General features: G+C 36.8%; 1 protein-coding gene across 18 annotated transcripts in view; it reads left to right on the forward strand.

Annotated features, from left to right (window-relative positions):
- COL25A1 (collagen type XXV alpha 1 chain) overlaps positions 1 to 22,156 on the forward strand; it is a 467,566-nt gene that overhangs the window by 424,857 nt on the left and 20,553 nt on the right. For 9 of the 18 annotated variants that reach the window (XM_019829103.3, XM_019829100.3, XM_019829102.3 and 6 more), the window contains 10 exons: positions 1,326 to 1,349; positions 1,962 to 2,006; positions 5,676 to 5,720; positions 8,460 to 8,540; positions 9,963 to 10,025; positions 10,668 to 10,718; positions 12,708 to 12,734; positions 15,753 to 15,833; positions 18,336 to 18,371; positions 19,965 to 20,018. In XM_019829103.3, the coding sequence (XP_019684662.2) occupies positions 1,326 to 1,349; positions 1,962 to 2,006; positions 5,676 to 5,720; positions 8,460 to 8,540; positions 9,963 to 10,025; positions 10,668 to 10,718; positions 12,708 to 12,734; positions 15,753 to 15,833; positions 18,336 to 18,371; positions 19,965 to 20,018 (507 nt within the window). The remainder of the gene's footprint in view (positions 1 to 1,325; positions 1,350 to 1,961; positions 2,007 to 5,675; positions 5,721 to 8,459; positions 8,541 to 9,962; positions 10,026 to 10,667; positions 10,719 to 12,707; positions 12,735 to 15,752; positions 15,834 to 18,335; positions 18,372 to 19,964; positions 20,019 to 22,156) is intronic. The other 9 variants (XM_019829116.3, XM_019829117.3, XM_045056017.1 and 6 more) reach the window with 3 other exon arrangements.

Consider the following 22,156-nt stretch of genomic DNA (forward strand, 5'->3'; position numbering starts at 1 on the left):
TTATTTTTTACAACAACAATAATAAACAACAGCAACAATGGCAACCTGAATCAGAAATGGGAATGGAGGAGTGGAAAACAAAGGGATGGTGTCAAACCGATATTCACAAGTTTACACGTAACTGGATAACGTGTTTCTTTGAGCAGAGTCCCTGATGGAAAATGTGCTCCCTCTATGACCAAGTCACGTGGTGATGGGCCCTGCAGAACTCTTCGCATAGGACCTAGACTAGAAAACATTAGTGCAGTAACGGTTCACGGATTAAGGGTCAGATGTTGTGGAGATTCATTCTTTAACAGAATACATTTTGTTATAGTACTCTAGTACTTCACACTAAGAAACTGGATGAATTCCATGTCAACTCCTGTCTTTAGCCATAGCACCCAAAAAAGCTAATTATAATGCAACAAATAAGCTACAGACTAAAAAAGAAAAAAACTTACTTACACATACAGTTGGACATTTCCATTTTCTCTACTTTAAGTGCCCTAGAATGGAACTCTCGTGAATAGCAGTCTCTCAGGTCACAATTATGCCAACACACCTCTACTGTACACCATTTAGCTACAGACATTTTTTTAATCAAGTGAATTAAAGTTTTGACATTTTTTTTTTCTTTACACAAAGATTTTTTAAAAAGAAAAATCTGAAAATCGTTTTAAAAACAATCTTTATCAGGGAATGAATGGAGGTCTGACTCCACCCCCAAAATCTTTATAACTATATTGTATTCATTTAAATTTTATTATTTTATTTTATTTTATTTTATTTTCAGTATATGAAGTTTATTGTCAAATTGGTTTCCATACAACACCCAGTGCTCATCCCAACAGGTGCCCTCTTCAATACCCATCACCCACCCTCCCCTCCCTCCCACCCCCCAGCAACCCTCAGTTTGTTCTCAGTTTTTAAGAGTCTCTTATGCTTTGGCTCTCTCCCACTCTAACCTCTTTTTTTGTTTGTTTTTTTTTCCTTCCCCTCCCCCATGGGTTTCTGTTAAGTTTCTCAGGATCCACATAAGAGTGAAACCATATGGTATCTGTCTTCCTCTGTATGGTTTATTTCACTTAGCATAACACTCTCCAGTTCCATCCATGTTGCTACAAAGGACCATATTTCATTCTTTCTCATTGCCACGTAGTACTCCATTGTGTATATATTCATTTAAAGATAGGTTAATATGTTCTCAGTATCTTCTCAATCACTTATAAGACATCAGGCTTGCCAAAACACATTCAAGGAATTTGATCATTTCAAAAATGTATTATTGTACTTTGGCACACAATATAGGTAACTTTGTCTTTGTCAATACATTTTCCCAACAGAGGATTACCACCTTAACTGTCACGGTAACTCCCATGCATGATTTCTGTGGTTTGTGACTTCGTGGTGTTGATGCATGTCAATGATAATGGTACTAATGTAGCAATTGTTTTTGTCTGATATTTAGTTTTATGTCTCCTTATTAATAACTTTTACAACATTTGCCCCAGTTAAACCACTTTGTCTGCTTAGTGAAAAAGACCCCCAAAAAAGTTACTGTTATTTTTCTAAAAGTTTTTAGTCTTACAATAATGTGGCTGTGTTCTTTACTGTTTGGGAAATCAAATCCTTTGTGTGTGGGGGGAGGCTAGGTGTCTAGAAACACAGGTAGTATTAGCATGCTAATTCATCCCAAGGAGATGAATGTGGAACACAACAGCAATTTTACATTATGTTATGGAATCAACTCAAAAGCATATTCAGTGTTATTTTGCCTAAATGTATTGATAGTTTTGCACAGAAGTAGGTAGTTTTTATACTTACATAACTGGTGAAATTTGTCCCCATTGCAAATTAATGTTGGGGGATGTTTGATTATGACAGAAATAATGGAAGTATATGGTGTACTTATTATTTAAAGCATAAATTGTAATACATATATTTGCTGCTTTTTAAAACTTTGTCTTTTCTTGATTTAGGGTCCCCCTGGACCACCTGGACCTCAAGGACTACAAGGGCCAAAGGTCATTCTTTATTTTACTTGTTTCCATTTACCACTTATGGTACAGAGAATCCCACCTTAAATATATGTATCTTTGAAAAATCATTTTTAGAAAATACTGGAGAAGCTAAGATCATCAATATTGCTTAAGGCAGCTAAGAATGGACACTGAGGTCTGGGCTGAAGGGACAGGAAATCAGAAAGGGAAAAAAAAGTAAGATTAGGTAAGAAGGGAGAGAAATAAGACTAGCATTAAATTTAAAGGGGGGGCGCCTGGGTGGCGCAGTCGGTTGAGCGTCCGACTTCAGCCAGGTCATGATCTCGCGGTCCGTGAGTTTGAGCCCCGCGTCGGGCTCTGGGCTGATGGCTCAGAGCCTGGAGCCTGTTTCCAATTCTGTGTCTCCCTCTCTCTCTGCCCCTCCCCCGTTCATGCTCTGTCTCTCTCTGTCCCAAAAACAATAAATAAACGTTGAAAAAAAAAATTAAAAAAAAAAATTTAAAGGGAGGACATTGAGAAAAACAGAATATTAAATGAGGGAAAAACAAGTTTTATAGAAATTATAGGGGTAAAGAGCCACTAAATGTAGTATATGAAAAAAGGAAAATATTTATATACAGGAGGATTGAAGAAAAATTTATTCTAACACTAAAAAAGATTTTCCCTTTAATTTTTTGTAATAAAAATAATAACAGAAGCTTTAGCATGATGCATTCACAGATGAAAATTTGAGGAATCATTTTTCAACCACTTTTTATAACAAATCCCATTGTATTTATTCATTCTGCCATTTGAATCTTATCTAATGAAACATACCAACTATGAACAACAGAAACCTAGAATTACTTGATTATATCTCAGATTTGTCGGTGGTTTCAGCTTTACCCCTCCAAACTTAAATTTAGTTATTTAACCAAATTTGAGCAAGTAACACATGGCCATTGTCTCTCACTTTTTAGAACTGAGCCATGTGTGTTGAAATATGACTTTCATCACTGGATTTTTGTAGGAGATTCAAGTGATTTTGAAATCCATCTTTTGTTGATGCCTTTCAAAGCACTTTATTTGCTGAGTCTGTCATGTACACACATACACACACACACACACACACACACACACACACACACCAGCTTTTATACTCTTTAAGATACTTAAAAACAGAAAGCTAACACATGGAAAATTATTTTTCTATTACAAAAAATTAAAAAATATTGCTGAGGTCCTTACCCATAGAAGATATACTTAGAACATAGACCCTAATTTTAAACAGTTATCATGTATAACATTATTGTAAGGTTTGGGTTTTTAACTTTCTGTTTCTCTATCACATTCTGGGCCCTAAGAGATAGAACACAAAAATTCTCCGGTTACACAGTCTTTGTTCCTGATAAGCAAGTCAGCCTGGATCCCTGCTCTCTAATATCTTGGTGAGCTGGACTAGACAACAGAGGGGTGAATCTGCAGATTCCCTTTTCCTCTGTGTAGAGTCAACCAGGATCTAAAGTCCTTGCTTCTGTGCTAAACACATACCTCTTCCCTTACACACCTCAAAAGCTCCTAGGACTTTACTCTTCTTTAAAGCCCAAAGACCTATAGCCACCCTAAGGGTATAAATCCCTTGTCCTAAAGAGGCAAAAAGAACCACCCAGCCATGAAGGGTATATAATAGTGTTAAAACATATACACCTCCCCTTGTTTTATAATCTAATTGCTACTCATTTTTTAATTCAGTTATTCAATAAGTCATTTTTGAGCCTTTACTCTATAATAAAGACTAATATCTAACAGAGATATCTGAATATATAGCAAGGGGTTTCAACAAGGAGCTTACAGTTTAGAACAGGAGCGAGGCAAGTAAAGGCACAATTACTAATAAATAGAGTAAGTGCTTTGATGAGTGCATGCTATGGATGTCCATACAGGAAGGCTCCTCTCAGTCTTAAGAGTCAAGGATGACTTTGAGCTGAAAATGAAAGACGGGAGGAAGCTGGCCAAATGAGTGTCTTGACAAGTGAGCTGTGGGAGGGAGTTAGTCATACTCCCTTACCTCTCATCCCTGCTGGCCTTCCCACTATGCTGTCACTCTACCCCACCCCACACACTGCACAATGATCTTGTAATTGAGATCTTGGGCTGACTGATACAATCTTTCATGCTTTCCTTGATCTCTCCTTGAGAAGGTTGGGATAACAGGGGTGAGATGTGCCTATGACCAAGAGTCAGAAAATGCAGCCGAAGTCAAGTGTAGAACCCATTTGCACTGGGGACTCAGCCTCAGACTGAATGGGAGCCTATTCAATTAGTGTTTCTCTTTATCAAACAAAGATTGTTTGACTTCTTACACATCAAGTAATTCTTTACAAACTACATTTGATGAGTGAAAGATAAATTCATAACTCACGAGTTCTGTTTTCTTTTAAACACTCGCGGGTCACATTTTGAAGGTAAAAGCTTAGCAAAACAATCATTATTGGACCCAGAGTGCTGACAAGCATTCAGACTGAATGAAACTAAGGCTTAGCCAGGTGCATCCAACCTCAGCAGACTTGTTTGTGGCAAAATAAACTTTGCTCCTACCACAAAGGGTGAGAAATCAGGAGTAAGGAAAGATTTTTTCTTCCCCCACCCCCACTTTTTTTTTTTAATGCATTTGTTTGTCGGGCTTTCTTTAATTGGAAAGCTCAAATTTCATGCTGTGGCCAAGAGCTCTTAAAGTTTTTACCAGGGAAAAGATCTCTAACAATTTCACTATTGTGGTTTATACATCATCAAACAAGCCTTTCTGAAAAAATACAGTCAAGTCAGCTCCCTTGAAAATCTGTCTGTGAGGCAGGCCACTCACAATCAGGAGAGCTGACTTTACAAAGTTTCCACCATGTGGGAATCAGGCATATTTATAATGGGATCTGCAAAAGTGACTCATTGATCTAAAATAATATCTTACCTTTCAAAGAATTTGTTTGTTCAGTACCTTTCCAAGTGAAAAACGACTGGACCTTTGTTGGTTGGATAAATATCTAGCACATTGCTTAAATTTGTTTTTAATGGGTCATCTTCAATTAAGATAAAATAGATTTTGGGTTGTCAGGGTTTCTAAAATGTCATAATATGAATAGTAAACTTTAATTCATTCCTACCATAGTATAGGTAATTGAACTCACCCAAAAGTAATTTTATGTGGATTAAGATATTATCTAATTGATTATGTCTGGAAATAGCACATTCATAATTATGAATCTGTATCCACTGTTCAAATGGTGCCAGTTAAAACACTGCATGCGATTTTTAAGTTAACTTTTATGCTTTTGCTTTTTTCTCAAGTTGGAAAATAAAGAGAAATAATACAGATTTTTTAAGGAGAAAAAAATTAACTGAGGCTTATAAGTTATTGTTACAGGGTATAGTCAACCTTCAAATTATCTCTACCAGTTTTCTTTCACCATTTTTTCCTTTAGCCTGAATCTCACATGGGGAAAAAAATAAAAACATTGGATCTTAGCTACATATAAGTATTGTTATATGTAATCTTTAACAAAATGTTATTTCACTTAGTTTTGATATGCGTATGATGTAACAAAATGTTCTTGGGTTATGATGCCTTTGCTGAAAAGTCAAATTGTACTATTACCAACCAGCATCACTTTTATTTACCAATGATGAATGGAGACAAGCCATCACTTTTTATCTTAACAGGGAGAGCCAGGATCTCCAGGAATCCCAGGAGTTGATGGAGAGCAGGTAATTTTCAAAGATATATACTGTCATTTAAAGCATCATTATTGATCACTACTTTTATTATAGATTTGGAGCCAAAAAGACATGAGTGTTGACATATGATCCCCTCTTTCTTTTTTCACCATCTGTTGTAGAGACTATATTAACTCTAAAAAGCAATTGGTTTTAAATTAGACGTTAGTTTTCTTTGCAGAAACAGACCAGCGATATGACATTTTGTGTTAATACTCCTTACCACTCTACCAGTGACACTTCTGTGAATTTTTATTAGACTTATAAGATCATTACCAATTTAGTAAGAATAGCCTAATTTTTTGTAAGTGAATGCTAACAGGTCAAGATTATAATCAGTCAACAAAAGTTTCCACAAAATTAGATATTCCTTATATGTGTTGTTTTGACGATATTTTTTCCCCAAATAAAGATTACAACTAATTTTCAAGATCACTAGAAAATACAGAAACAGGGGTGCCTGGGTGGCGCAGTCGGTTAAGCGTCCGACTTCAGCCAGGTCACGATCTCGTGGTCCGTGGGTTCGAGCCCCGCGTCGGGCTCTGGGCTGATGGCTCAGAGCCTGGAGCCTGTTTCCGATTCTGTGTCTCCCTCTCTCTCTGCCCCTCCCCCGTTCATGCTCTGTCTCTCTCTGTCCCAAAAATAAATAAACGTTGAAAAAAAAATTAAAAAAAAAAAAAGAAAATACAGAAACAAGTGGGGCACTTGTGCTTCCACAGAATATGTCAGTATCTCCAATGGTTTCCCTTAAATCAGAGGTTAGCAAACTTTTTCATAAAAGACCAGATAGTAAATGTTTTAGACTTTGCAGGTCACATACAGTTTTTGTCACAGATTTTTTTTTATCTGAACACCCCTTAAATTTTTTCTCAAAGATTCAACTTGTGCAAAAATAATCCCTGGGCTGGATTTGGCCTCTAAGCTGTTGTTTACCTCTGGTCAGAAAGAATCTGACTAAGGAGAATATGGACACTACTCTCAATTCAGAGTCAAATCACAATGGTTAGCTTCAAGATATTTGATATTTTCTGGGCTTCCATTATTTACCCAATAAATGACTAAAATCAAGAAAATTGTAAGAAATCAAGAGGTTTCTTTTTTTTTTTTCAAGAGGTTTCTTGATACAGTTAGTGAACTATGCTTCTCAGGAGATAGTATTAGGTAAGAAAATTAAATTCAAGAGTTATTTTAATATTAGAGTTGTATATTAAAGTAATATAATGTCACATAAAATAAACATGATGGCTAAAAAAAGAAAGACACTTCTGATGATATGCTATTATTAATCAGAGATCACATAAGCATTTAAAAATCTGGTTGTATCCCCAATGCTAGTCATTAAAAATAATTAATTTAACATGCATAAAGATACTACATGGTTCCTAGATACATAGTAGCTGGGGTTTTTTTCTATATGCTTCACAAGGTGTACTTCTGTTACTAACTCCAGTAGCAAGGACAGGCTACCCTGCTACTCTCCATCACTAGATTCCTAAAACCAACCAGGGGCTGATTAATCAGTTAGATCCATCTACTACCCACTCAAGCACCTATCCACTCACCCACCTAGCAAGTGATTCTAAACTAAGTGCTATTAAATAGGTATAAGTAAAGAAAAAACATGTTCCTACTGTTTGTAAGTAGGTTTGGGTATGGAAAAGATGAATAGGTTTGTGCAGCCAGGGGCCCCTTACTACCAGAACTGTCACCATCCCTGCCCAAGAATGGGCCATCTGGTCATATGATAGTGAAGCTCCTTGGATGAAAATACTTAACAATAAAAATCCACTTCAGTGTTATTATTACAAAACTCAGATTTGTTAGCATTCAAAATATACATCTATCTATTTACTCACTGTAAAAGAAGAATAAAAATAGCATCATGGGAGAGCCTGGGTGGCTCAGTCAGTTGAGCGTCCGACTCTTGATTTTGACTCGGATCATAATCCAGAGTCTTGGGATCAAGCCCTGAGTTGAGCTCTGCACTGAGCGTGGAGCCTGCTTAAGATTTCTCTCCCTCTCTCTCTCTCTCTCTCGCTCACTCCTGCCCCCCTTGCCCCTCTTTCCTGCTTGTTCTCTCTCTCTTAAAAGAATTTTTTAAAGCATCATGAATCATCTCATTGAGATGTCATGAGAATAAAATAAGAACACTGTGGAAAAGTTGAAACATTTGTAAGCTTGACTGAACTCTGATGCCTAAAGACCAGACACTTAATAATTGGTGCCTACATTATTTATGTTTCTGTATATTGAACCATTGAAAACTGATGGTGATTGCAACTTCCACCTGCTTTTAAGAGGGGTAGGAGAGTGTGGTGGATGGAGATGGGAGAAATTTATTTGAGCCTTTGATCTTATAACGCTAGTCCTGGTTCAAAATGTGTGTTGTACTGCTGAGAACTCAGTCCCTTACATTGTTTTCAGGACCAGTGATACTGAATTAACTGCCAGGTAAAAATACAGAATCAGGAGAAATTATGTTAACACCTAAATTCATAGTTTTCATACTTAAATGGCCTAAGTAATAGGGTTTAATCCCTTCTGTTACATGAGGAAATAGTACTGATTCAATGTAGAAGATTGCTATAAGAAATAACTCTAGCAGTGAAAATCAGAATCATCTCAGCATAGGATCACCCACTGACAAAATTGATCTGGAATTCTGTTTTCCTTAGGATGTTACTATCAAGTTTCAGTGCGATTGTTCCATGTAAACTGTATCATTTGTAGGGACTTAAAGGCTCAAAGGGAGACATGGGGGACCCAGGTATGCCAGGTGAAAAAGGAGGAATCGGACTTCCTGGATTACCGGTATGTTTGTACTTTTTAGGATGTGTTCATGTTAAGATAAATTAAATCAGAAAAGAGGGGCACCTGGGTGGCTCAGTTGGTTAAATGTCTGACTCCTGGTTTCATGATCTCGCTCAGGTCATGATCTCATGGTTTTGGGGTTTCGAGCCCCACATCAGACTCTGTGCTGCCAGCGCAAAGCCAGCTTGGGATTCTCTCTCTCCCTCTCTCTGCCCCTCCCCCACTCGCACTGTGTCTGTCTGTCTCAAAATAAATAAACTTAAAAAGAAAAAAGAGTTTTATGATTACCTGCATTCTCATCTAGTGGTTCATGTACTATTTTATTCTTAAATATTTGAGGTATTGTTGGTTAATTACTCCAACTGTGGCACTAAAACAAGTTTTAAAGCATCTAACCAAGTGAATTATAAAATAAACCTTCATGTTTTCCTGAATTATTTTCATCAGAAGATAGAAAGATAGAGTTGATCACTTTAATTTAGTATGCATCAGATGGTGACAACCGATCATTTTTAAATAAACCATAATTTAGGGGCGCCTGGGTGGCGCAGTCGGTTGAGCGTCCGACTTCAGCCAGGTCACGATCTCGCGGTCCTTGAGTTCGAGCCCCGCATCAGGCTCTGGGCTGATGGCTCGGAGCCTGGAGACTGTTTCCGATTCTGTGTCTCCCTCTCTCTCTGCCCCTCCCCTGTTCATGCTCTGTCTCTCTCTGTCCCAAAAATAAATAAAAAACGTTGAAAAAAAATTTTTTTAAAGAAATAAATAAATAAACCATAATTTAAAAATTAACAAACTAAAAAATATAAGGCAATTTTAAAACAAGGTACTGTTTAAAAAGTGTTCTCTTGGTGTGACTGGAATGGTGCTTTTATTACTTTACCCCACAATTTTTACTGAGGATTTGGAAGGGAAAATTTTAAAAAATGTAAGAAATGGAGAGATAGGTATTGTTAACCCTATTTTCAGCTAAGAACCCTGAAACATCATTTTCATCCTCAGTAATTAAATTGTGAGATTAAAACAAAAAATATAGAAGACTTCACTGCCTTAGGCCTATTTTAAAACAAGGAAGTATATAAATGTCAATAAAAGACTGACCTTTGCTATTTAAAGTGAGCACCACCACAAAAAATATAACATTTATAATCTGATATATATAACAATGTATAAGTTTAACCAATCACACCTAACCTAGTTTTTATTTACTTTAAATTGTATTTCACATATCACCCACAGTCCTAGAGATTTGGAGAAGCTTGCTCTTTGAGACTAAAATGCAAGGGGATAAATCTTTCTTTTGTATATTATGTGCATAAGACTATAAAAATTTCAAAAGGATGATGGCTTTGGGGAGAAAATTCAGTTGTTTTCTTATACTTTGGAAACAACTTTACCAACTCAACTCTTACCGATTATTTGTAGGGTGCCAATGGAATGAAAGGAGAAAAAGGAGACTCTGGATTACCAGGTCCTCAGGGTCCTTCCGTAAGTTGATGGTGGCTGAACTTCCGCGGTTACTAAAGAACTCTAAAACAGGCCTATTATTTACCAAGTTCAATCTGTGCCAGATGGCTTATCAACAGTAGAAAGACTGTGAACCTTTTAGTTTGTCAAACTATAGAAAAAATGTCTGTCGGCCTTTTACGATGAGAGACAATGTGTCTCAGAAGTCTGAGTTAAAAGCAGTTTTTTAGGAGACTGTCTAATCCTAAGGAGAAAAAATCAATGGTTTTCCCATAACACTTTTGGGTAGAGCTTTGTGATTACAGAGCACACTTTTTTCCCCCCTCCAGAGCCCTGTTGCTGCTCAGTGAAATATTGGAGAGTTTAATAGTGATTGTGATATTATAGCATCTCTTGATGATTGCTGTCCTTTCTTTTAATGTACTTTAGATTTATTCTGGCTTTTGTAAAACAGCTGTATTTTTTTAAAGTTTTTTTCTTGCTATTGTTGCTGTTCTCAAGAAGGCATTTCTAAATGTAAAGAATCAAATGCCTCACTTTTTCTAGTATCCTTCTTCCTCTGCAGCTATTAATGGCCTTAGCAGAACCCTAGCACAAGATCCAAGCCAAACTGCCTTATCTAAATGAAGTAACCAAATCCATGTTTATTTTTTGGACGTACAGATCATAGGCCCACCAGGCCCACCAGGCCCCCATGGCCCACCAGGCCCCATGGTAAGCCTCTCTTCTCTACAAAATGTAATCATGTATTTATGAGTATGCTACTAGAAAAACATGAACACATCCCTCACAACAGCCAGCTTGTATTTTGGGCTGCTCTCTGTAGAATGAACAGAAAATACGAGGTGCTCTGAGATATCTGACTTTACAGTATTGGCCTTCATTCCCAAATACATCTCTTGAAAAGAGATAGAGTAGTTTTGTGATAGGAGAATCAAGGATAGATTTGACGAGCTTTACTCCAGCCTCCAGTATGAACGTCAAAAAATCATCTTAACCAACCCATTTAGGCCATTCATAGCATAACAGGATTAATAATTGTAGCCATTAATGAATGTGTCTAACCAACTTTGAAACATTTTAATGAGATTTTAATAGGCACACTTATAAAATAATATGAGAAAAATTGTAGATGACATATATTGTTGCTTCTTTTTCTTTTCACTTTTATGGTACTCTGGTGGATCCAGTGTTCACCGCAAGTATCCCTCAGACCATGGCCATGCCTTCACAGAACTATCTGGTGAGGAAGGCAGCCATTAAGCCAGTGTAATTCTCAAAATGTCCACCTAATGGCGGTAGTGTTAAGGCTAGAACATAGAAGGTGGAGTGCTTCAGCTGCTTTTGACTCCGGCAGGATGGGTACAAGTCAGGCAGCCTCTAAGGTCACATTCGTCCCTAAGGTATCTCAATAAACTCTATGCCTTTAGTCATACAGATTAAATAAACTATGGGTCATGTTTTCCCCCTGGAACATCACTGGAATGATCTAAGCTGCAAAGCAGAGCCCCAGACCCAATCATCTATTTCTTACTAACTGTTGTTTTCTATTTCATATCATGAAATAGTTATAATTAACATTATTTTCTTAATAGTAAACTGTTCATTAAGAATTAAGCAAATGACATACTTTTGGCTTTCTTTTATACTCCCTCCACTTTAAGTTAGAAGATTAAAACTTTAAAGGCTATATCTTATTCATATCATAAAATTGATTAGTTTAAAGGGATTTTAACCATTACTACAATAAAATAAGAATACTTGATAAAGTAACAGCCATTCCCTGAAAATGCTTATCCACTGCTTATCTAAAGCGAAAATATTATTCCAATGCAGACATATATAACAAATATTTGTATATTGCTTGACAAAAAATTTTTCCTACAGTTGTATGATTTTGCTGTTGGGTGTTTAAATACTCCTCTCTCCAAAGAGTTAATTCAAATAACTTGAAAGGTTTAAAGCAATCCACAGTAACCTTTAGGTAATTTAGGTTAGCTAATTAGTCTCTATGGTTAGATTTTCCACAAAATACAGGAGAAAAGCCCTGATGCATGTATGCGTTATAACTTCCTTCCATTGGTAAACACCTGTTACAAAAGCCTTGAAGAATTTGTCTTCGTAAAAACAAATGCATTCTAACTAATAATGATTAGTGCTCTGTGGATAGAATCCTTTCCTTAGTCTTAAATTAATGATGCCACAGGGTCCCAAACTTGACTATCATCTCCTCGTTTCCTTCTTTGTTTAGATTCTTCTTGGGTCTAGAGGATTCAGTAATGGGAAAAGGTCTTCCCTTCACCAGGACTTCTCTTTGGCAAATTTCTGTATTTTAGGACCTATCTCTATTCTGTGTAACTCAAAGTATGTCACACGTTCCACCTAGATTTTACGAAAATATGGATTTGAGAAATAGGAGTAGTGTGGGTTCACAATACTTTTTAAAAATGTTTTTCTTACATATTTCTCCCTCTCACAGGTATTTAGCAGAACAAATTGCTGTTAGTGAATTTCCAATTACAGAACAATCCAAGAGCTGGAAGGAACATTCACTAGGTGTTAACATCCACTGTCCTGCCTCTAGCTATAGCTCCAAGAAGAAGATTCTTGTTTTACATCTCTTTGGTTACTCTATACAATAATCACTTCTGTTAGGAAATAGTGAATCAATTCTTAATTAAAATCTGTGTTTTTCATTTTCAGGGACCTCATGGACTTCCTGGACCAAAGGTAATCCAAAAAAATCCCTTGATTATTGGATTTCTGTTTCCCTGTTAATCATGGAGAAGCATGACGGAAGCATGTCTGTCCCATCTTGTTTATCTGTTATATAATGTTATATAATGTTGTATAATCTTTAAGCCTTTAAGTATCCAGATGTTTAAATCTCACAACACAGAATGTCTTACAACAAATTTAAGTGATATCACCTGGAGATGAATTACTCCTCGCTTTGCCTTTTTCCATGACACTATGTAAGTTTCTTAATCACTAATCATAATATGTATACTCACAATCAACCATTTAGAGGTGAATCTGATGAGATTCTCAGACTGGTTCAGATGTTCTTTCTTATGGTATCATTAGTTGCATATTTAGGTGTTAACTGATACCCCTTGTTTGTCATATAGCGGTGCTGCATCTAAATGCTTTAACTATCCAACATCTTAATTTTGTACTCCCCCAGAGATCACTGGTCTAGAATGGGGTAGAGTGTATCATGTACTCTGTGCTCCGGATTAATAAGAGAACAATAGAGAATACCCCTGCTCATCAGAATTAGTGCAGCTTATATTGTAAAGATGGTTTCCATCAGTTCTTTGCTTTTGTGTAGACCAAGAGGACATTTTGGAGAGTTAAAATGAGCCCTGAAAGAAAGGTTTCTTCTTCCAGGCAGCATATGCAATGAGTTCCTATGTTCTAACCTCAGCTTTGCCACTAACAGGCCACGTCACTTTCAGCAGACTATTTACCCGCTCTGATCCTTCTTTTACTCAAGTAGGCAACTGACCTCATAGTGTTGCGGTAATTTAATGGGTATATTTGTAAGATACTTAGCACAATATCTGGTGCAGTTGTCAATAAACACCCAATAAATATCGGTTGTTATCTTATGATTTGATGCTTTGTTCTGAATTTAAAAATTCAGGAAAAAAAAAACTCATGAGGGAAGGTTCAAGGACTCTTGAAAGCTTCTTAGTAGTGAGTTGGTGCATTTAAATGGTGAGAGGTAGGGGAACACATAAATGCAATGTTGGAGCTAGAAATCAGAAAGCTTAGAGGCAGCCCACCCTCTCCTTTAGGAACTCCCTGTGGCCCACTCAGCTTTAGGAATGCAGAAATATTGGTTGGACCCCAGAAATCTGAGTTTCATTTTTTGGGGTCAGGCAGGTGACTCACCCATGAATGGGAAAAATTCATGCCTCTTTATTCTTCTTAGAACACCATACTTCTAGTAAGGCCAGTGTCTCAGAAGCACGGATTATAGTTTGAGTTAAGAGCATTGTGCTGTGGGTCAGAAGGGAGAGCCCATCTATCAGCTTTGTGGTCTTGGTAGTTATCTAACCTCTCTGGGTCTTTTTCCCCCACTCTGGACTAAATCAGTAGTTCCTACTCCTGGCTTCTCCTTGGATTTTAAGGCACTACTTAAATAATAGGTTTCAGAAAATTATTAAGTTTGGAAAGATCTCGTAGATTACCTGTGATAGTTCCTTGATTTTATAGATGATAAACCATAAGTCCATGAAATTTAGATTATTTGCCCTAAGTTACACTGCTAACTAAATGACTAATCTGGGACTAGAAATTAGGTCCAGAGTTGAAATTTGGTCTTTCTGACACTACATTTGATTATTTATAAATTCAACTTCTCAGTTCATGCCCACTCATGTTAATGTATGATTCCTCACCACAGAATTCTGTGGCCTACCAAGGCGGCCCTGCCTATTCATCATCTCAAGACCTCTAGCTGAAAGTCCATACACATACATACAAAGCCATCAATCTCGAGTTGAGACCAGTTAACTAACGCTGACTGTTGAGCCTTGGCCTTAACCTCCCCTTGACTTTAGCTCTGTGACATTCCCAGGACCACCCTTTACTGATCACAGCACATTTGGATTTCCTACCGTGGCAGCGCTGCAAACGTCCTATCTTCAGAATCCCCAGAACCCATTAGGTTGTGGTGGTGTGTTCATTACTTTGTGACCCCTTTGGAAATTCAAACTCTAAGTGGGGTCCTGGACTCTATGTTTAACAAGCATCACACTGATTTTCATCAATCGGACACCTAGGGATAATACCTCCCAGGTTAATAATCCTTCCTGCCATGTAAACACAATCTCTCCTGCTCTCACGCCTATCCAGTGAGACTCTATGGGGCATTTGAGACTCCATCTTCCTTTCACAAATCTTCCCAGATTTTTGTGATGAAATTAATGTCTGTACTTAAAAGTTGGAAAGTGAACAGGTCAGAACTCTATTTCTGCTGCTGATAGAAAATAGATGTACCGTATTCTTAGGTTTTTAAATACCAGAGTCAAGAGAATTTGTCACTTACCATGGCTTTTGTAATGTCACCTGAGGTGAAACTTCAACTTTATTTATTATAACATTGGGCAGACGGACAGTTATCAAAACTACATTTAAGTACTGTGGTCTTCATAGTCTCTTCTGGGATTGGCTATTTGTTGTCCATTCTGTTGATTAATCCATGTAGGGATCTAACTTGGCAATGTCCGTGAATGAGGACTCACTACATGGCAACACTTCAAACATCAGCTGCTACATTTTTAGCTCATTCCCCAGGGTAAAATGCTTAAAGGCTTAAAATATGTGTATATAACACTGTCCTGCATATTCCAGTTTTTCAGTCCAGCAGAGTGGGTTTTTCTACTGAGGCTCCTTCAACATCCTCCACTCTGTCTCTGATTTGCTTGGTGAGCAAAGGTACCATAACACCAGTTTCTTTGAGGTAGATCTGAAAAATTCTAGAACTCAGTCATACACATTTCAATTGCAAGGAGTACGCTTCCTCAGGAATTTCCTAGAACGTTATTTGCCGATTTCAGTTTATTAATTTTTTTACAAATGTTTAAAATGAATGTTGAACTGATGCAAAACAAGTCTAGCCTCACTCTGCTGTTACCTAGAACTGGAATCTGCAACCATTTCAGAGACTGGCTCTCTTCTCTCACAGTTAAAGCACCCATGATAGCAACCAAAATTGGCATTTGCTTTTGCATTTAGGGTGAACCAGGGTTAAATGGTGTTAAAGGATTGAAGGGTGAACCAGGTCAAAAGGGTGACAGAGGACCCCTTGGTCTTCCAGTAAGTAAAGAAAACTTTCCATTTCAGTGCAAATCTCAGACTTTTCTTTCTACCCTAAGTAACAACTCTGGTTTACTCAGTGACTATCTCACATTTGAGGTTTCTGTGATTGGAAAACATATTATAGTAGAGCAGAGCTTAGCCCAGTTTGGTTTGATGCCTGCTCTTGTGTCAGAGGAAGACCCATGACAAACAGTGCTGTCCATGTTCTGTCATTCAGTTACACACATGCCAACCTTCCTCTCTTAAGGCTGATGATTCTTCTCCCATCACCCTGCCCTTTAAAAAAGCATTGTGCTGATTATGTCATAATTTCTCACAAATGTTTTTATAATTTAGTTCAGTTTAGAACCCTCCCTCAATTTTATTTCCTCCTTCAGTACCAAAAACTGTAGCCCTCTGTTGGGTGGCAGGTATGCAGTTAGCCATTGCTGATGGCGTGAGGTCAGCGCTGTGGCTCCTTACATTAATCAATCATATATCATGGTCTAAGTGTTGTGTGTTATCTGTTTTGAAAATGCCCTCTTATGAGGTTCTTTTGGCAACAGTGAAGGATAGTATGGAAGAAGTATTTTGCGGTTGTTTTGAGATTTTTATTTTTAATAAAAAGGGAATTCTCATCTGCCATGCACTTTAGGCCAATCTTCTTTCCACAACTAAAAAGAGATTTTTAAAAAGGACGATTAAATATGAGGTTTTAGGTTAAAGGTTTTAATATGCTGACTATTCAGTGAATGAAGATAGAAAGCAGTAAAGAACATTATAGATTATGTTATTAAAATAAGACATAAAGTTGGTTAAACACAGTTCACATGAATATTTTACATATAAAAATGTTAGTGCCTACTTATTTCGTGGCGCCTACTTATTTCACTTTAAGTGTTAAGTATCCTTACAGAGATCAGGCACATAGTGGATGCTTAATATGTACTCACTTATTGAATGAATGATACAAGCCTTGTGTTAGACTATAGGTTAAATCACACCAATTAGACCAATGGACCATGGGCACAAAACCTCTGTGACATATGTGAGTCATTAGTTCACATTCCAGGTAAATATAATGTTATACTCTCAGTACAAAAATTTTACCATCTCCCTGTTTGTTTTTACATGCTATAATAATGGTGACTCTGAAGAAAGTACCAGAAGACAAAAGAAAGTCTGGATTTCTATTTTATTAAACCCTTAATCCAATTTCTTTAAAGTTTATCTTAATTCCAAATTTAGGGCTAGTGACAATTTTTATGCAACATTTCTCCAAAAACTGTACATATGCTAGCATTAAACAACAACATAACATTTTTAAAAATTTTAATCATTGCTAACTAAAGATGTATTTTGCATGTATAGTCTGACTCATACTAGGACTCTACAGAAGGAATTGTAAAATAAAAAAACTAAAACTACCCGAATATAATGGTAGATAACATCATTGGTAGAGTCTGCATCTGGAATAGGTTTTTTCTTCCATTTTTTATTATTAACTATATCTGCAGCATAAAATGGGAACATAGTTCTGCAACCTTGCCAAGAAAATTTGTAGGGCTAGTGTATTGTCTTTCTTAAATACTCCTTGATTTAATCAATATTTTTAAAGGACTATAAGTCAGTAATTGAGTTTTGGGATACAAAAGTCATATTCAAAGAAGTAATTGTGCTAATTCTTAAAACAAGCATTGAAAGTGTCATATTTTATCACACACTATGCATAGCTTGGAGATCAAGGTAAAAAAAAAACACGTCGCTTAGGAACAACATTGCATTTTTAAAGCATTTCCCTTTCAGACGTTGATGCAATGATTATTTGAAGCGAATGGAAGAGCAGTTTTGTTTGGGACAGTTATTTTTTGTTTGGACTCATGAAATTTTCCCAGCTTTTTCCTGTTCCTAGAAGTCCCTCTAGTGGTAACTAATGTGAACACAGTAAGAACAACCCAGAAAACAATGAGTATTATTCCTGTAAAATCCAAACTCATTCTGGCATGTTAAAATTCTGCATTTGTTATTCAAAAGTGCTATTTTAACAACAAACAAACAAACAAAAAACTAGAGTCTTTTTCTTCTCTGAAATGCTAACTTTGATTGATTATTATAATGAGCCCTTTCTTAGATTGTTGGCCACTTTTTTCCAAAACCTAAAGAAATCTATTGTGAATAGTACAGTCTTTAGAAAGTGAGTATCATATGGAAATTAGCACTCTGTGACTTACCAGTAATTCCTAGAAAGCCTACTTTATAAACCTCAATGACTTGATTTCTGAAGAATTTGTCGAATGGAAATGTCATTAAAATGCCATCATCTGTGGGGCATCTATTGTCACGTGTTTCGTTTTTTTTTTTAACTAACAATTTGTAGCAATGTGATATTCATCCCAGAACCCTGTGACTGCGTATTATGTTGTTTGAAGCGTTACATTTGTTCATTAGTACCTCATACTAATCTCTGTTCTTGTCATTCGTGTTATACCCACCAACCCTGCTACCAACCAAATCACACAGGGAGCATCTGGCTTAGACGGGAAGCCAGGATCCCGGGTGAGTCAGTACCTCATCTTGCTCCAACATGTTTTGTGGCTATGCTTTTGTGCTTCAGGACAGACTCTTTTGCCCCATGTACTTTCATCCAATGATGAGGGCTTCACGAGACTGGAGGGAAAGAAGAAGATGTACAAAGATAGTGGTACAAAACGGAAAGGTGGACAGAGCAGAAGAAGCCTCAGTTCCAGTCTGGATAATTTGCTAGGTGGAGAGAATGGCCAGTCTAATTGGCTTCATTAACTTAGAAGCCTAGACAAAGTTTTCTATAACTAAAGGACAGTTCCCATAATTCCATGAGCAAGTTCCTCTGAAGGGATGAAAATAATGTGAATTTATTTGAACTCACTCTTCCTTTTATGTTTCTGTCCATATTAAAAATGTAACTTCTTTCCCTGGAACTAACTTTCAGATCTTTGTTCATCGAAGTGACCTGTCTGTCTTCTGTCATTTTGTCTCTTTTCTTTGGTTCTTAACAGTTCCATCTCTTAAAGTTTAGCCACAGATAATCAGTATTTAGAAGTCTTCTGAAGATGAACTTTGAATTCAGGCAGTAAGAAGATCAGATGAGATGATAAGAATTCACCAATATTAGAATGAGTTTAAGCCCTAAATTATTTCATATCGCAAAGCTGTAATAGAAAAAAAGAATAGTTAGAACAGAAATATGAATAATAAAAATAGTATAACTATAATATATATAATATAATAAATATATTATAGATATTATAAGTAAAAACTGTGCTGGAATACTTCCTACATTTGCAAATATTAGAATACATTCTTTGCAAATAAGGACAGTCTTCTTGAAAATGAGTAAATCACTTGAAGTCCTTGCTACATCTTTAAGAATCCAAAAGAAATTCCAAGCTTTTCAATTCTAAAAACCTGCTTCAGGCAGTCATTATTTTCACTGGACCTAGTGTTCCTGTATTCATTCAGTCTGAGACAGAAATCCTAATCCTGAGCCAGGAGGCCAGAGGGCAATTATGCCATTAAATCAGCCGGCTGCCGGGTTTATGCCTTGTAAGACTGTAGCAGAAGCTAGGAGAGTAATTCCTTCCCTCTGAGCCCCCTGCTGCTCCCAACAGAGCCGGAGAAAGTTTGGTTTGAACAGTTAAACACTGTTCTCATTTACTTAATATTTTTTTCCACCTGTGTAACTGTTCCAGCCTCTTAAACAGCTGAAAACAAAGCTTCGTGGCCGAGGAGTGTGAGAGTGACAGTGGGTGGAGAATGGACTTGAAGAAGTGATACGAAGGGAAAGCACCTCCATTTCTCTCCTTAAGATTATGGGGGCAAAGTGAAGATGTTCCATGAAGTCAGGGAGGAAGTATATAATTAAATATGACTTACAGTTTCTCGTGTGTACTCTTCATTAAAATATGCGGTTACATAACTCACCCTTTTGCATGGGTTTCTTGGAAACTGCTGGCCGGAAAGAATCAAGTATAAAGCACTTTGAAAGGAGATGAGTCGTCTTACTGACTTTCTAAGGCATCATTCACCCAGGAAAAGTCCAGGATAAAATATAACTGCTTTTCTTATGGCCCTTTGGATATGTCTCTATCTTATTTTTGTCTTTTTTTTTAGGGTACAGATGGCCCTATGGGACCCCATGGCCCTGCAGGTCCCAAAGGAGAAAGAGTAAGTTGCTCCTGAGGTTATTAAGCTATGACCTAAAGAAAACACACTGTGGCTTTTCTGGCTTAGCTGAACTGAACTGTTCGTTTCCCAGAAAAAATAAAGGACCATCTAACACATTCAATGAAAATATACCATCTTAAGTCCTAATCAGAGCTCTCACACAGAGGGAACAACAGAGTATTAAATAGAATGTGGCTGCCTTAACAAAAAATAATGAATACATTTACATAGCTAAAATAAATAGCTCAGACCATTCCTTCTTAACCCATAAGGAAGATATTTGCATTTGGCTTGAATCCAGAAAGTTGAAGTCAATGGGGCTAAAATTTCCAGGACTACATATTCTGGTTGATAATCTTTTATATAAAGCTACTGTATTCACTCAGAGTAAGTTATAGCTTTTTTTTTAAAGGAAATTACAAAACCTAAGTATTCTCCACACAGTTACACATGCTCCTTTATTTATTTATTTATTTTAGCAAAAGAATAGGCCGTCTATCTTTAACCATAAGGAAATAATTTCAGTGCATTATAGAACAAAAACCTTTCACTAACCTCCCTATTGCGAGGCCATGTTTCCGTATCCTTGGGAGAAAAAAAAAAAAGACATTCAGAGTGGAAGATAAATATCTGACACAAAAAAATGTATCGCAGCGTCAGCAGCTGGTCATCTGTCTGGAACTTTTCTCCCTCTTTCTCTATTTTTCTCCCACTTTTTCTTTTCTTCACTTCGGAAAACTTAGAAGTTGTGCGTGTGTGTGTGTGTGTGTGTGTGTGTGTGTCTGAGTGGACTTGTGTCATCAATTTCCCCACCATCCAGGTTAAGCTGGAAAGAAAGATGCAAGGGCTTCACAATGTTGGAATGATTCATTGTGCAAGTTGCAGTTTTTTAAAACTAGATAGAGTTTCTTCAGTCTGGGGTAATTTGCTTTAAAACAGAGGGCCACGTAGTGATTTCTTTGGCAAACATCCCAATTCCATAATTCTATGTTCTGTAAAATGAATTCATTCATTCAGTAAATATTTATTACATTTTGTGATGTATAAAACACAGTGTACTCCTAGTGTGAAATGCAAACACTTCTCCCATTTGTGGAGTCTATTTTGCCAATTTGCTCCAGTGAATTGAATAATACCATTATAATTGATTCATCATCCTATAACCTTTTACTAATACTATATATTAGTATTAGAATAATACCATTATTAGTATTAGTATTAGTATTAGTATTACCATTATTAGAATTAGTATTAGAATAATACCATTATAATTGATTCATCATCCTATAACCTTTCACTAATACTATATATATATATATATATATACATACACACATATATATACACATACATACATATATATGTATGTATATATACATATATAATCTTAAAACTGTAAAGGAAATAGCTATTTCCCTGACCTAGCAGAGTTTATAATCTAAGTGCAGAGAAAAAAAGTATCAGCAAGAAATAACCAGATCATGAGGCCAAAGTGAATACAAACAGTACAGAACTGTACATACAATGATGAGGAAGTCTGGCTTCATCCAAGAATGCTTCTAGAAAGAGGTGAGTCCTAAAGGAATGAATTATCTGAATCTGCAATTGTCTTACTTCTAAACTCAAACCGACTTAGGAAGATCACCTTCATTAAAAATATTTAAAAGCTAAGAGGCTCATGCTGCTGACGCATTAAAGCATTGTATCAAGAAATCCAGCACGTGTCCTAAAAATGGAGCAGCAAATCGCAAGTCGTCTTTTGGCAGAATGCCCTTGGGGCTCAAGAGGGTTTACCGTATGGTAAATCAGCTGCTACTTCCGATAGCTCCTCGGTGTCACAAGAATATCAGGTATCGGCGCTGGGGCAGGATTAACTGGGAGAGCAAATGAAATCGCTAAGAATTTTTGAAGACATAGTTTAAGTCAAATGGTGTGCAGTGTGAAGTGTTACACTTGTATTTACTCAGCACGTTAACTATCTTCACTGGCTCGCGTATCAGTGCTCTCCAAGTGCCCCTCACCCAAAGTGTTAAACTGCAGTGTTATTCTCAAAGTTAATTGACCGAGGTGTCACCTGGACTCTCTTGAAGAAGTTTCCACTTTTAAAGAGGGAGGAATCAGGAATCCATTCCAGATAA

Source organism: Felis catus, chromosome B1, assembly GCF_018350175.1.
Source record: "Felis catus isolate Fca126 chromosome B1, F.catus_Fca126_mat1.0, whole genome shotgun sequence".
Taxonomy (NCBI): domain Eukaryota; kingdom Metazoa; phylum Chordata; class Mammalia; order Carnivora; family Felidae; genus Felis; species Felis catus.